The sequence below is a fragment of the Leptinotarsa decemlineata genome, unplaced genomic scaffold (assembly GCF_025532065.1).
Source record: "Leptinotarsa decemlineata unplaced genomic scaffold, Ldec_3_MD MMD2_P_RNA_scaffold_2, whole genome shotgun sequence".
Taxonomy (NCBI): domain Eukaryota; kingdom Metazoa; phylum Arthropoda; class Insecta; order Coleoptera; family Chrysomelidae; genus Leptinotarsa; species Leptinotarsa decemlineata.
The window spans coordinates 14,373,755-14,391,314 of NW_027412529.1; the positions used below are offsets into that span (position 1 = coordinate 14,373,755).

Here is a 17,560-nt window from a genome sequence, read left to right on the forward strand (position 1 = left end):
AGACGAATATCGTCAGAAAAAAGGAGGAAAAACGGATAAAATATCGAGATATTCTCTTCGAACTCCGCAGACTCTATCCATATCACTCTGTCAAGATGGTTGTTCTGATTATTGGAGTCCTTGGTGGAATGATGTCTTCTCTACTCTCGAATCTTAAAATCATACCGGCTTGCCGCACTAAGGCAGAAATCTTAGCCGCACAGATTCAGATGGCTGTCATTCTTGGCTCACTGCGCTTGCTCAGGGCACATGATTCTCGGACCCAATGATCATTGGTCATTGGGTCCGAGTTGTGATCATTGGTTGATAATGCTGGCGCGCCCTCCCGACTGTATCGGGGCTTCGAGGGATAGGGCCTGACCAGCGCACACTACGGTAAGAATAATAATAATATTAATATTATTGGCGAGACGAATATCGTCAGAAAAGAGGAGGAAAAACGGATAAAATATCGATATTTTCTGTTCGAACTCCGCAGACTCTATACAGATCACTCTGTCAAGATGGTTGTTCTGATTATTTGAGTCCTTGGTGGAATGATGTCCTCTCTACTCACGAATCTTAAAATCATACCGGCTTGCCGCACTAAGGCAGAAATCTTAGCCGCACAGATGCAGAAGGTTGTCATCCTTGGCTCACTGCGTTTGCTCAGGGCACATGATTCTCGGACCCACTTACTCCACGGTGTGAGGAGTGGTCATTGGTTGATAATGCTGGCGCGCCCTCCCGAATGTATCGAGGTTTCGGAGGATAGGGCCTGACCAGCGCACACTACGGTGAAAATAGTAATAATAATAATAATAATAATAATATGTTCATTTTCTCATACACTGATATAAATTACATGGTGTGCTATCGAAAATAAACAAGATAATCACAAAAGCCATAGAAATCTATAACTTCTTCGTGATTAGACTATGTTGTGAATCAAGTGTATGAATACTTTTACATTACAACTTCTGAGAGTTGTCGTTCGTATGAGGGCGACAGCTGATTAACGGAAAAACAGATTTTAAACAGAACAGACAGACAGAACAGATCAATCGAATAATAACTAAACCTAATAACAGAACCAGTAGTTACATACAGAATACCTAGTTATTTTCATTTCTTTACTTCTCTTTTAAACATAGAAGAACTGTTTTTTTTTCTCCTGGTAATATTTGGTATGAGCGTGGTCCGAAATATGTTGCGTTTCTTTGTCCTATAGTTTTGTCACATCGTGGTGCATTTAAAGAGTTTCGCTTTTTCCTAGTATTGTAGGAGTGAATGATTGGTTTTATTTTGATGTTTTATTTTTTAACATTAGTCAGTATGCTCATACAAAAAATTTGTTAAATATCACATACACTTGCTTCTTTAAATAATGCCTTTGCTGGATGAGTTTTATGTTCGTTAAAAATAATCTTCAGTATCCATTTCTGTATGACATTTAGATTCCTAAGATAACAATCATTCACTCCTTCCCAACCTATTATACCATAGGATAGTTGTTAATGTACAAGTGCAAAGTACAATGTTTTCCAATGCTGAATGTCAAGAAAGTTTTTTAGACGATTTCTTTCATCTGTAGGTGCTATCGAAAATGCCTATCTATATAGATACGTAGATATTTTATTGACTCGCCTTCAGGTATGTGATTATTATTTCCTATATTCAAGTATATCATATTGGGTAATGTACTGCAAATTGATGTGAATGGTAAATATACGGTATACAAGACAGCCGTATCGTCAGCAAAGCTCAAAATTGTTGGTATCTGTAGCAGCTCATTTAGATATATTGTGAACAGAATTGGTCCTAGAACCGTTCCTTGCGGAACACCATAAGTAACAGTTTTGCGATAACTCATAATTCCATCGATACTGACTCTCCGTGTGATCATGCTTTCTCCATTTCGATAACTATTGACATTTTCAAAGATGTGTTGCTTGACACTCAATCGTGAAACCTTTTGTTACTTTTCAATTTGATTGATTGGTAATCTGATGACAATTTCAGGAAATTCAATATATTCAAAAACAAATCAACACATGGTTCATTCGGGAACTAAAACATTCAAGTTCCATAAACTAAACTACTCGTAATTAAAATTAATTGGCTGTAAGTCTTAATGAAAGTGTGTGTCGTAAAATCATCACTATTCCTGATGGAACAGAGCCAAATTCTTCGAAACACGGAAAACCCTAATATAAATGCGTAATATATCATAATAAACGTTCCGCTCTTAAAATTCTCTGACAGAACATGAAGCGGTGGTTATGGAATGTAAATATAATTTTATAGCCTGGATGAAATTGGGAGTATCGTTACCTAGATCGTTTGCAAGGATCGTTCAGACCTCTGATATTGCTTTAAATATTTTCTTGAAGCGATTAAAAGTTATTTCTCTCCGAAATGTTTGCTGAAAATTCAATTCTGAAAATAACTCGAATATAATAACAATATTCATTTATTATAACTACAGGCCGACCATAACTATCCATTAGTTTATCTGCAGTTTATTATAGTTATTAGTGTTGTTTTCGAATATTTTCAAACATTTACCAAGAGAGGTTTGTTCGGGAATCTAACGATCTCATTTATATTTATTATCATCTTCAATGTTATATCTTACACCACTGTTATGTAAGATACGTACTTCAAATGTGGTCATTAAAAATACGAATATTACTGGAGTTTTATCCTAATTTTCCTCTTGAAGATGATCCACTTGGTGATCGAAACACGTGTCGAGGTGTTGAAATAACGGTTTGGTGTTGAGATAAAAAGTAATATTCATTACTACACCAAAGGTTCCAAACAGTGCATCACAAGATCAAAAATACGAACTTGTACAGTCATCAAGACAGTGAATGAACTTTTCAATTACAAGCAACTCTGTTTGTGAGTTTTTCTACAATACATAAGTTCAGCGGTTCAGATTTTGTAGTTCAAGATAACTTCAACAATGCAACTTGTGATCAATTCTTCCGAATTAATTGGAAGAAGGATAATATGGAATTCACTGATTTGATAAACCCTGCTAAATACCTTTTTTTAACTGATTATGTGTATTTTTTAATATATGTGTCTGTTTTATACGGAAACGCAGAAGGGTCACATATTTTTTTATATGTTTATTTTGGAAAATTTGATTTAAACTGAAAATTTCGCGATGAAAGTCGATATTTCAAGTTTATAATGGTAATTTCGAGTTCGAAATGAAAATTTTGAGTGCAAAGTCATTATTTCGGCTGAAGGGGATAACATTTCCCCTTACAAAAGCGCCATCTATGGGATTGATAGAGAACTCAATCCTGTCAACTGTCTCCAAGGCGTACAGTTGCAAAGCCAAGCTTCTACATCAACCGCCGCCGAAATACGTCCTCTCTCTTTCACTGCAAGGCAACTAGTTCAGACCCGCCAGGTATCATCAGTGATGCTAGGATGATCTGCAAATGAATTGCTGGACTAAAAAGACAAGCCTACATGAGTAAGGGCGTCTTCCCTTACGAAAACACCATCTATGTCGTTTCCAAAAAATAATATGTGTCCCATCTGCGTTTTCGTAATTTTATGTTTCATGTCCAACCTAGTAAAGATAATTCAATAGTCTTATAAGAAAATATTAGTTTAATGATATACTAGATCATCTGACTTGTATCTGAAATAACTTTCTCTGCAAACATTTAAACCTGTATTTTTCTCATTCTTTGTGTGTTTCATTAATGAATTGTTTTGAACAACGATAAGTACTGTAACGAATTGAAGTGTTAACTGTCTTAATCAATTTATTTGTAACAATATTTCACTTTCAGAACTAATTTATATACAACACTTAGCAACTAACGCCTAATTTATCTTCACAATTAGATTTCTTTCTTCAAACGCACGATTCACTTCCTAAGTACAGACTGTCTGGCCGACTAGAAGTGGCGCCTTTTTATATCGGCAATGATCGCTCCGGATCTCGCTAGGGATTTCAGGACTCATCTACACCTTTCGCGATGTTTCGCGAAGAGTCATGCGTTTGCTGACTGAAATATCGGTCAGGGCCGGCTCCAGATTCATTACAGTACTGTCGAAAATTTTCGTGAGTTTGATTGAAGAATCCATGCAATTCAAACCTCATTTAATCAACGCATCTCAGTCAGTTTCGAAAATACATAGATATCCACCATATAGACACGTATAATTTCAATATCTAATGATTGTCAAATAAAAGGATCCCTGGAGTGAGAAGAAAATACGATTTCATTTTAAATATTAATTGAGATGACTAGTCATCTCCTGATAATGCTAACTTGATTCACGAAACGCGCGTCGGGAGGCGGTGTTTTTGTTCTGGTGTAGGAAAAGTGTTTTCAATACAATTATCATACAAAAAATGTGAGAATCTTTTATAACGAATGTTTGGAATACAAACTGCAGAGAATTTTTTTTTATAATTGGGTGTTCATTTAAAAGTAGCTGTTTCGAAAGAGGGGTCTTTCTTCCAGTTTTCGTCTGAAAGTTACTTCTTTGCATGACCTACACATGTTTGTGAAGAGTTTATTTAAAAATTAATTGCTTTTTTCCTTTATTTGAAAGATTCCCACATTTTTTGTATAAAGATGGGGAAACAGAAAGCTAAATTCTTCCTTTCAATTCAAGATATGATTCATTCGAACCTGATATACCTAGTTGATTTCGCGAGTAACCGTGAAAGAACAAAATTCGACATTGCCAAGTAGAAAAAATCTCCATATGATACGATACCTGAAGTGGTTATACTTTCTGCCATGATGAGAATGGGTGCTTCACTCACCTGCAACAAAAAATATAATTATTTATGAAGCCTAGTTTGGAGAATTAAACAACAGTATGTCCGATGAATAACAATCGGTGTAGGATAGCGTTTTCTTTATTTTTAATTAATGTCCATTTCTCAGTTTACTTAAATGCATTGAATTGCTCTTGGCAAAAGTGCCACTAAATCCTTAAGTAACGTTAATTCTGGGAAAACGGACGGTCACAACTCAGGCAAATCCAGGTACAAGGGTAGTTAGTCGCAAGATTGATTTGTTCTTGTTTCGTCAATTCGTGAATCGTCACCTGCCCCATAATTTCTTGTTTCGTCACCTGTACCTTTTCGCAGGTAATAATTTATTCCGCATTCGTCAACTGGGACTGCTAGGACCATAAAAGTCCGTAAACCTAAATTCTTTTCAATGCTTATTTACAATAATATTATATTAATCAATAATAATATAAATAATATTATGAAGAGGAAAGATTTGATTTTTTGTTTGAAGAAGGCAAACTTTCCCAATTCCTAGACTTCATTTGGAATCAAATTGTTTAAACCGTATTTAAATATTTTTTAAAATAAAAATAAAAAATGCATAATCACTAGCGCAGGTGCAAAGATGAGGTGACGAAACAAGAACACCTTAAGCAGGTATATTTTGCAGTTAACGAAACAAGAATAAAATGGGTCATAACAGGTAAAATTTCTCTAGGTGACGAAACACGAATTGACGAAACAAGAAACTACCGAGACTGATGGATTTGTTAATCCGGTGGAAAGTCCATTTAGAATGGCCCTCCTAGATGAGGTCACAGTTTCATCGACCCATACCTTAGGGGCAGTATGACCAGCATTAACCCAGGTTTCATCCATATAATAAATTGTTCTCTGTTGTTCCCTACAATATTTAATTTTGGTCAAATACTTTCTCCTCCATAACACAATTTCCTCTCTATCCAATAAGGAACTATTGCACTCTCGTTTTTTCCATACAAAATTCAAATGTTTCAATACTTTATGGAATGTTGACCGCTTAAAACTTGGCAATAAAACATCTTCATTTATTTCTGTGAGTACTTTGTCTATCGTGGGTACTTCATTTCTGAAAAAGTACTCATGCACTTTCCTCCTGATTGTATGTTTATCAGCATCATCAATTGATTTTATAATGGTTTGACGATTCTGATTTGTATTCGGTTTGGAAAATGTATGATTTTGTTTATATTCCCGTAAAACTTGGGAATCGAAGCGCAACACACTTCAATTTTATCGGAAACTTTCGATACGACTTCGTCGACAGTCGATGTCTCAATTTCTTCCATCTCTTTCTTGAACACATTTGAAATCACTTCTTTCATCTCAACACTCAAATGTCTTTTATTGGATCGTTTCCTGGCTGGACTCAGAGGATAGCTCACAGTGTCATCAGCAGTGATGGACATCATGGAATACAATTTTGAACAATATTCTATAACGCACGCCACGCAAACGACTGATTACAACTCTGTGCTGGTACCGAACTCGTACCAAGAAGGCGCATTCACCAATGAACGCTGCTATTTCCATCTGACACTGGGCGATCACGTGAACAACACGCTTTGGTTTTGTTTTGTTTCACTCTATCTTGAATATGGATAGACTTTAAGTGTTTGTGAGATATAATCGAAATTTTTCATTTGTTTGAAAAACCTGTTGATGGCTTTGTGTGAGGAATATAACGCCGTTCAAATGTCGGCCATGGCTTCTCGGAAACGTCCAATTCTCCATGACCCTGGCGCATAAATCAGGCTGAATTTGATCGATGACATGGGTTATATTGGCTTTGAGGACCGCTATGGTTTGTGGCTTATTCGCATACACCTGGGACTTGAGAAAACCTCACATGAAAGACTCAAATCGCACGATTTCGGTGGTCAGTTCACATCATCTCCACGTGAAATGACCATGTCCTCGTGGAAAATATCCAATGTGGCATGAGCTATGTGGCACCTAGCGCCGTTGGTATCCAGATCATCTAATTCAGGCCAAAAGAAGTTGGTAGTTATCGACCTATAGTGCTCGCCGTTGACAGTGATGGTCTGGCTAACGTCGTTCTCAAAAAAATATGAACCAATGACGCCGCCAGCCAAAACCCATCCCAAACAGTGACTTTTTCGGGAAGCATTACGCTCTTGAATTTTGTATGGGTTGTAAATAAGTCAAAAAATTGACTGATTTTTAGCAAGAAAGTTTTTTTCTGAAAGTCATTACTATTCGACTCATTCGCGAGTGAAATTTTCAATTTTTCAACCACCTGGCCCACGTTTTAGGATAGTTTTTCACGAATGAATCTTATGTTAAAACAAAAAATAGAAATTTATGGAATTTGTATCCTCATTACAAACGATGTATCAGCCTGTTGTCGGTTGGTTCTTATTCATCATTAAAACTATCAAAGTGAACTAAGTAAAGCAACTCTCGAAAGGAACTGATAGAATTCGTTTACAAAGTCCTTGATTGCAAAATAAGACAAGTAATGCATTTCATCAGATCGGACTTCCATAGTCTAATATGATATAAATTGATTAGAAATCCCTGAAAGAATCTGTTAAAAAATTGAAAAGATTAGCAAAAAAACAATTTTATTATGCAAAAAACTGAAATTACAATGAAATAACATAAAAATAACAACCAAAAAAACAAAAAAAAATTGAACTCTTAACACGAGCTGAAAAAATTATTAACAAGAAATGAAAATTAAAAATATAAAATTCCAATCCAAGTTACTTCACGACGTTTCGATTGTTAGTATCCACAATCGTCTTCGAGTGATAACTGGACTTATTACCCCCCATGCCCCCTCCCGGGTAGTGTGCCCAGGTCGCAAGCTCCCTCCTTACGGAATCATTTCCGCAGGTTTGGACCTGGCGACCCTTTCCTTCCACCCCCGTTTCTTAAGGAAACGGTCCTCAATCCAGCTGCTAGGCACTTCAGCAAGATTGAAATCTAACCTCTTTTGGGTTGGAAACCAGCCTTTAGGTGCTTTTATTTCCCTATCTAACTTCGCGTTTTAATTATTATTTGGCTCTTGTTTGTCGCGGTATTCCTAACTGAATTTTTGCATGGGGGCCCCCAAAACTAACGGCGGCCAGAATTATGGTAGACGGGCGTTTCTCAGTGAAGCTGAGAGAATGTGATTTGGAAAGTGAAATCGCGGTTTTGCTGAAAGAGAATATATGGTTAGTACACTCTAGAATATTATACTTGCCGGAGCCGCCTGACGGCGACTCGTGGGGGCGGTCTCTGGTTTTGTTTCGTCGGCCTTGGATGTTTGTCCCTTTCTCGGAACCTGGGGTCATCCATGTTCAACGCATCGTGTAGATCGCGAAACGCTGGATTTGAGTGCGATCTGATTCTATCGAATGTGCTTTCTGCATGTTCTCTCATATACACGTCCACATATTGCATGTCCAGGTCTAGATCTCTGTATATGAATCTGTTTGGTATATAGTAAGGTGCATTTACGGCGGCCCTTACGCTCGTATTCATAAATGCTTGGATCTTCTTTCTGTATGTCTGCGCACACTGGCCCCAGGCAGTGCATGCATACAGTATTATTGACATTAGAATCGTTCTGATCATTAGTAGTTTGACTTTCAGTGCCATGTTGCTACTTCTTCCTATGATCGGCGCCAGGCGTCTTCTGGCCTGTTTGGCCATTCCTATTCCCTGCTGTACGTGGTCCTGGAATGTTAGTTTCTTGTCTAGGATGACCCCGAGATATGTCGCTTTGTTTGTCCACGGAATCTCTTGTCCGTTGAAGATGACGTTGCCTTCCGGTTGTACGAACCTGCGGGTGAACAGTATCGCCTGACTCTTGTCAGGGTTGATACTGATCTTCCACAGGTTAGCCCACTCCTCTAATCTGTCTGCCTGCTGTTGTAGGTATCTCGTTAAAGTTGTTCTCTGGCTTGGGCACGTCTGCCGTGTATACGGAGTAGAGGTGTGGTGAAAGGACTGCACCTTGCGGGACTCCTGCCTCCAGTAGTCGAACTGTTGATAATTCGTCTCCTACTTTGCAGCGGCATCGCCTGTCAGCTAGAAAAGACTGAATTAATCTTACCATTGGTTTTGAGTATCCAAAATCGCTCATCTTGGCTAGTAGCCCGTCGTGCCAAACTCTGTCGAACGCCTTGGAGACGTCTAAGAAGATAGCTCCGGTGTTGTGTCCTTTGCCAAGGTTGAAGCCTTCTGTCGCAAAGTCCACTACCCTCAGGACTTGTAGCTCTGTTGAGTGTTCTGACCTAAAACCGAATTGTCCGTCGGGGAGGATCCCTAACTCTCTGGTTTGTTCTTCTAGTCTCTTCAGGATGACGCGTTCCGCCACTTTGCTTACGGATGGCAGTAAGCTTATTGGCCGGTGGTTCGCTGGAAACAGGTGGTTCTTCTTGAGCTTTGGTAGGTGGATTACCGTTCCCTTTTTGAACTGGTACGGGAAGTGTTGCAGTCTGAGTATAGCATTTATGATGTTGGTTATGGCTGCTATACCCTTTCGTGGCAGCACTTTCAGTGCTCGATTTGTTATATTATCTGGGCCTGGTGCTTTACGGGTAATAAGGCGTCTCAGAATGTCCTTCACTTCCTCAGGCGATGTCGGGGCCAGGGGTTGCGCATTATCTGTCCGTCGGTTGAGCCTCCGTACCGTTCTTTCCACCTGGTTTTCTATTTCTTCTACCTCGTCTGTGAACGGGACGTCATTCTCTTTGCACTGCCTTTCGAAGTTGTCCGCGAATGCTTCCGCCTTCTCATGGTCAGTGTAGACAATTCCTTGCTCGCCATGTATTGGTGGGCAGATTTGTCGAGGTCCGTTTCTGAGTTTTTTCTGCATTTGCCACGCAGATCTATCTTCTGTGCTCAGTTCTTCCAGACGGGTGGTCCACTGTCTTTCTCGGATGTTCTTTGGTACTGTCTTTTCAGGCGTCTTCTTATTCTGATTAGTTCCATCGTTTCTGGTGGAAGGCGCTCTTGGAAGTTATAGCGCGTGGCTGGGACTTCCCTCGCGCTTCTTTCCGTTGTTTGTATGATCGCCTGCTGAAGCTGGTCAGTGGCGTTCTCCAGATCTGTTTTTGTCTCGATGCGTGGTATCTCACCCAGCGCGTCGAGTATGGCTCGCTGGAATCTTGTCCAGTCTATGATTCGCTTTGTTGGCTTGTCTGTTTCCACTTCTCCCCCTTCCTGGACTTATTCCTTCGAGATCCGACTATTTATAGGTCATACTGCTTTCACCTGTCCCCTCTTCCCTTGCCGCTTCATTGGTTGTCAGCAAGAGCTGACCGTTTGGCGGGAGTTGGTCGTGTTCCGTTTGATTAGAGGTTTCCATATGTTACGTATCTCTACGATATCTTGGCTGAATGCGTTGTTGGACAACATATATGCGATTTTTCTTCTAAACCAGTGTTCCTCCTTGTGGATGATTGCAGCTTGAGCCCACTTGATGTTATGTTGATGAGTTCAAACTTGCTATTCTATTCCGGATTTGTTGGTTTCTCCTCGCTGTGTGTGTTTCTTGTGCTCGGTAATGCGAACTTTCAATGACCTCTTAGTGAGGCTAAAACCAGCAAAGAATCAAAGCATGTTTGGACTCGTCAACATAACATCAAGTAGACTCAGGCTGAAATCATCCACAAAGAGGAACACTGGTTTAGGAGAAAATTCAAAGAAGCCGCTTATATGTTGTCCAACAACGCATTAAGTCAAGCTAGCGTAGAGATATGTAACATATGGAAACCTCTAAACAAGCGGAACACGACCAAGCGGAGAGAGGGTATAGGTGAAAGCAGTCGAATGACCTATGAATAGTCAGATCTCGAAGGGATGAGTCCAATTATCACCCAAAGATAATTGTGGATACTAACAATCGAAATGTCGTGAAGTAACTTGGTATGGATTCTTTCAATATTACATTTTCAATTTTCATTTTTTGTTAATAATTCTTTTTTTAATTTTTCAGCTCGTGTTAATAGTTAATTTTTTTTTGTTGTTGCTTGTATGTTATTTAATTGTAATTTCAGTTTTTGCTTAATAAAATTGTTTTTTCAGCTAATCTTTTTAATTTTTTTACAGATTCTTTCTTTCGTCAACAAGTATGAAAATTACCCCCTGATTACCACCAAAATTGAAAATAATCGTTACTTCTTTACAATTCACCTCATTCAATATGCTCTAGAAGTATGATGTGTAGGAGGTATCCAGTTCTGAAAAATTTGAGCTTCAAAAAATATCCAAGTACTATCCAAGGTAGCATCCTCCTTATTTTTCGAACCAGTGACAGAAAATGAAATAATATGTCTAATTTCTAAGTTAAAAAACTATAGTGCACCAGGTCCTGACGAAATAACTAGCAAACTGATAAAACATATACATCAATACCTATTGAAACCACTAGTTCATTTGATTAACTTGTGTTACAAAAAGGGTAATGTACCGTCTCAGTGGAAAGTTAGTAGAATAACTCCAGTCTTTAAATCTGGAAGTCAAAGTGAAATATGCAATTACCGACCAATTTCATCAATAATTTTGCGAAACTATTCGAGCAATCTGTCAAAAATCGAATAATGGATTTCTTTAGTAAACATCAGGTAATAACACAACAACAATTCGGGTTCATAAACAAATCGAATACAGAAAATGCCGTGCTCGACTTCGTAGAACAAACAGTAGGGGCCTTGGACAAGTCTTCGAAATGTCTTGCAGTATTTATGGACTTGGCAAAGGCGTTCGATACTGTGTCACATGAAATCCTACTCCAAAAATTGTGTAATTATGGTATTAGAGGTCATGCTCTGCAACTAATGCAGAATTATTTAAAAGAACGGACTCAAACTGTTAAAATTGGTAGCAAGCTCAGTACAACATTACAAATCAATGTTGGTATACCCCAGGGTACAGTACTTGGCCCGATTCTTTTTCTTGTTTATATAAACGCAATTACACAAATTAATGAATTTCACGGTCATATAGTGTGTTATGCTGATGATACGGCCTTGATCTTTACTGGTGATAGTTGGGATACAGTCTATGAAACTGCTGAAATCAATGTGAGAAAAATTCTTCTTTGGCTGAATAATAATCTATTGAGTCTAAATGTGAATAAAACAAAATTTATGGCTTTTTCACTAAATTCAGATGATCAGCCGCATATTAATGAACTGAAATTACACAAAATGACCTGCACAAAAAATTACAATTGTAAATGCCCGATAATAGAAAAAACTGTATCCATTAAATATTTAGGTCTTGTTATTGATCAACATATGAGATGGGACAAACAAATTTCATATGTAATACAAAGGATGAGGCTACTCATGCGTAAATTTTATAGTCTCAGAGATATTCTATCTAAAAAAAACTTATTATTAATATATCAGTCTTTGGCAGAATCCATTATAAGATATTGCATGACATCATGGGGGGGTACTTTCGACAACCACATTAACAGCTTACAAATAACACAGAACTCAATTTTGAAAATAATTTTGAAAAAAAATAGACGATTTTCAACGGATCATTTATATCAAGAGACTAAATTACTAAACGTAAGATCATTATACAGTTACCTGTGTCTAATATGGATGTTCCCGAAATTTAGTAATTACTCAACACGTATAACGGTAAGAACTAGAGCAATCGAGAATTTAAATATCAAAATACCTCTATACAAGAAAAGCCATACACAAAGATTCGTGTTTTATTATGGTCCGAAATTATACAACATACTCCCAGTAGAATTGAAAATTATCAAAGGAATTAATAAATTCAAACAAAAGCTCAAACAATTCATAATCGAAAACCCTCAAAAATTTGACATATACTAAAAGGAATAAAAAAGAATTTTACACATTGAATAGCAACTCCTATACCATTTGTATATTGTTGTATATTGTATTTGTATATTGTATTTTTTTTTGTTTTTGTTTCCTCAGAGTTTGAAAAAAAAAAATGTTTATTTTATTTTTTTTCTCTTTCTCACTAATCGTATTACCATGAATTATTATAATATTATCATATTTTTTTATTATTTCATAAAATGTACTTACTGAGCTCTTATCTTGGTGAGTAACAGATCACAATACAGGCATTTCAATGTCTAGGTGAAAGTTACTCATTCAAGATAATTGAAATTTATTAATTATGTATGTCATACAACAAATTGTATATTAACATGGAATAAATTTGATTGAATTTGATTTGATTGACTTCAAACAAGGCTCTATGACGTTATCCAGAAAAATGCACGGTTTTTTGATTATTAAACGATGATTTTTTCAGATTTGGAGTTTGACCTTCAAGAAGCTATCACTTCGTTTGTATTGGGTCCAGAAGCATTAGAAACACACGATTCTTTCTGTTTTCTCACAAGCTACCTCTTAAATAGGAAGGATTTGTTCATGGAATATTTATTTTTTGTGTCATTTATGAAAAAATGTCTGAAAAGGGAGGTTTTACCAATTGGTTGAAAAATCGACACTCACTCGTAAATAAGTCAAATATTATTGACTTTAAGAAAAAAAATCAAAAGAACAAAAGTTGGATATAATTAGTTTTTATATATAGTTCCTACACATTTCCAACAAGTTGAATTCCTTCAATATTAGAAATTGTTTGAATTTTCATAGTTATATAAGAGTAAGAATGTTTCTGTTAGTTTGAATTTCAATCTAATATATAAAAATGGATGTTTGTTGGTTGGTTGGTAAGTGATGAACTTCTACACCGCTCAACCGATCGTGATGGAACTTGACATGTATAAGTGATTTTTCATAGAGAAGGTTTTTAGGCTATAAATTTTTCTGTAACTCGCCACTAGCTGGCGCTGTAGAACAATGTTTTGAAAGCACTGTTCTATAACGCTACGAACGCCTAAGTTCATTAATTCTGATTCTGTCAAAACATTGGAACAGCAGCGATACAGCAACATAGTACTAGTATTCAATAAAATTGAGAATTAAAATAACAAAGAAATGTGTCTCATTGATTTGCTATTCTACACGGTTGCCAAAAAAAATGTGTACGTAACACGTCCGAAAACAGTTTTTTAGACTCGCAGATTTGCCTAAGGCTCGTCCTAGAATTTTGACTACTTGTCCAAAATAATAGTTATTTCCCAAATTGATAGGTAGATTACATTTTTTCATAACAGAAACCAAAACCCTGATGAATATGCAATCAAATGTCACTTATAAAACCAATAAAAAAGATTGTTCGAAACGTTATGTAAGTCAAACGGGACATTAGCTGATAAACAATAGCCGTCGTCGAACACATAAGAGAAAATAACCACCGTTTTGACTTCACAAACCACAATATTTCCAACAAGAAACTGTTAATACCAGAAGAGACATAAAAGAATTGAATAGTGCATATTTCCATTTGTTGAATCGTGTTTCTTAACATTTTGTTCCAAAAGAGTTTCCACCACCATTTATACTCTAATATCTTTCTATTGTCTACAGTTATGAGAAATGATAGAAAAAACATGAAATTCTGATCAGTAGTCTATTCTGGATAGTATATTCATATTCACTACTGTGTCTGTGTTTTAATGAGTTTCATATTGTCAGTGCCTAAATTTTGAGTTTCCTCATCTATGTTGTCTGTTATATATCTTTTTTTTGTTGACATAGATGAACTAATATTTGGTAATATTTAAGTGAAGGTAATTAATCCAAAACAATGTCGTCTCCACGAAATTTATACATATATATTTGTAGGTCAGAAATTAATCGCAATTAGTAATCACCTAAGTGTGTCTCATATCCTTTTTCTTTGTAACTGTTTCTTGTTTTACTGAAGATGGGTGTCTCCCACTTCACTCGAAACATGTCTAATTGACATTAATTTCTGACTTACATATATATTTGTATAAATTTCGAGAAGACGATATTGTTTTGATTCTGATTCTAATGTTTGGTAAGTTTAATTTCAGTTTTTAATAGATATGGGAAAATATGAAATCAAATTGCAATGTCGGAATGAATATTGTCTGTATATGAAATATATTGTATTGTAGAGCCCTGAGCTGAACTGAATTGTTCACCTACGGAAATTTTTAATCCCTATCCCTACCATTCATAAAGATATGTGGATCATGTTTGAAGATCATATGTAGATCAACTTTCTGAAGAAACCGTTTCAAAACAACTGAACATTATATTTGGAAAAGTATTGCTATAAAATGTTATTTACTTGAAACATTAGGTAGGACGGTAGCCGGTTGAGTTGACGTGGGTGGTTTGCTCCACTCACACAATCGACCGTTGTGTGAACCGGTGGTTCGAACCGCAAGACCCCGTGCTAGAAATCACACGTTGAAAGGTAAAAACTCGTTAGAGAGTAGTCGATCATAGGGGTGCGACAGCCGATTAACGGAACAACATATTTTTTTAACTATTATCTACAATGGTGTACTTCGAAGTTTCGAAATAAAACACTTCTCTTTCTTCATCACTACTGTTTAGGATAACATTACAAGACGAAGCATTAATTTTTTTCATGATATCACGACTTCATGTCATTGGACGAGACAATTTGGCTGTTGTTACGAATGACAGTACGTATATACATTCATACACATTTATACATTGATACCAGCCATAGAACTTTGATTTCAATTGATGAAAGATTATTTTTGAAAATAGTAGTTTTTCTGGAAAATACGCTTTTTGGTTTTCCACTTGTCATTATCATTATTGGCTGGCGAATCCAGCAAAATTGCAAAAAAAAAAACATCAATTTGTAGCTAAATAGTTGCTAATTAGTTGCCAAAACAACGATTTTGTTGCTCGTGCAGATCCCTAGAAAACGCAAATAATGCTATCGTTATATCATATACTTTTCCTTTGATATTTACAGAAAATTTAGTTACTATTCAGTTGCTAAACCTTGGATATAGCGAAAAATTTTTAAATATTTTATTTTTTTATCTTGCTATCTTGAAATTGGTTTTTCCTGAAATTAGAGATGTTCCTAATTTGTTGCTCACCAAGAGTAAACTCAAATACACCTTGGGTATCAGCAACAAAATAGTTGAAACCGATCGGCCGATTTCAATTTTTTTTAATTTTCCACGTTCTTGAAACTGCTTTTTGGCATAAAAGTGTTTCAAATTGGTTGTTCACCAGAAGTATACTCAAATACAACTTGAGTATCAGCAACAAAATAGTTGAAAGCGATCGGCCGATTTTTAATTTTTGTTTTTCATTTTCCTCATTCTTGTTATCTTGGAACTGGTTTTCCTTGGAATGAAAAGTGTTTTAAATTTATTGCTCATCAGGAGGGTACTCAAATACACTCCAAAAACCAGCAACAAAATAGTTGGTCTTGATCGGCCGATTTTTAATATTTTTTTAAATTCTCTCTGTTCTTGCTATCTTGAAACCGTTTTTTTCTGGAATACAAAGTATTCTCGATTTGTTGCTCATTAGAAAAATACTCAAGTACCCCTGAAGGATGAGCAATAAAATAGTTGAAACCGATCGGCCAATTTTTATTTATTTTTTTTTTCATTTTCGACTGTTTGCTGTCATTCAAAAATCAAAAATAAAATAATATTCTATATTAAACGATAACAGTCCGGTAGCAAAGTGATATCAAAATTAAAAATATTGAATTGAAGGCTAAATTAGCAATTGTCAATATACGCTTGTTATTAAAAATGAAAAAATGTCGCTAACATCAGAAAATTTCTAAAAAATGTTTTACTAATTATTGCATTACAAAAGTAATAACAGATTATTCAACACATTTAAAAACTTCTAAAGAATATAACCGTACAATTTACAATAATTGTTTTATTAAAACCCCACTTGTCAATATACGATTGTTATTAAAAATGAAAAAATGTCGCTAACATCAGAGAATTTCTAAAAAATTTTCTACTAATTAATGCATTACAAAAGTAATAACAGATGAATCAACACATTTCAAAATTTCTAAACAGTATAACCTTACAATTTACAATAATTGTTTCATTAAAACCGGTAACTCCTGATTAACTTTATTTTTCACGATTCATACGTTTGATAAAATAAAAGTGAATAATCCCTTGATTGATTATAATCTTTGCTCCTAATTCACCTGTAAGTCAAGAGATACGGAGTACATTACAAATACTCACAACTGATACAGTTAACTATTTTTGAATAGCCGAAACTATCTGAAAAGGCGACGAACTGACTAGTGTAACTTCCATCAGAAAAAAAAATTAGAGTGAATCCCTGGTCACGCCTGAAGAAGTTTTACATCCAATATCTTAAAAATTAAACTCTTATATTGCTGATTCAGAATACTCTGTATTCCAGAAAAAAAAACAGGGAGAATTTAAAACAATATTAAAAGTCGGCCGATCAAAGATAACTATTTTGTTGCTGATTCTCGGAGTGTATTCGAGTATCCTCCTGATGAGCAACAAATTTAAAACACTTTTCATTCCAAAGAAAACCAGGTTCAAGGTAGCAAGAACGTGGAAAATTAAAAAAAAATAAAAATCGGCCGATCGGTTTCAACTATTTTGTCGCTGATACTCAAGGTGTATTCGAGAACCCTTCTGATGAGCAACAAATTTAAAACACTTTTCATTCCAAAGAGAACCAGTTTCGAAATAGCAAGAATGAGGAAAATGAAAAAAAAAATAAAAATCAGCCGATCGGTTTCAACTATTTTGTCGCTGATACTCAAGTTGTATTTGAGTACCCTTCTGATGAGCAACAAATTTAAAACACTTTTCATTCCAAAGAGAACCAGTTTCAAGAT

The 17,560-nt window shown here is 35.9% G+C and overlaps 1 protein-coding gene across 5 annotated transcripts in view; it reads right to left on the bottom strand.

Moving 5' to 3' along the window:
• Positions 1–17,560, bottom strand: part of LOC111508803 (cytochrome b5 reductase 4) — a 314,862-nt gene that overhangs the window by 116,643 nt on the left and 180,659 nt on the right. The window contains exon 2 of one of the 5 annotated variants that reach the window (XM_074184003.1): positions 4,741–4,789. The exons of the other annotated variants lie outside the window; for them this stretch is intronic. Coding sequence (XP_074040104.1) covers positions 4,741–4,765 — 25 coding nt within the window. The 5' untranslated portion in view covers positions 4,766–4,789. The remainder of the gene's footprint in view (positions 1–4,740; positions 4,790–17,560) is intronic. 5 annotated transcript variants of the gene reach the window in all.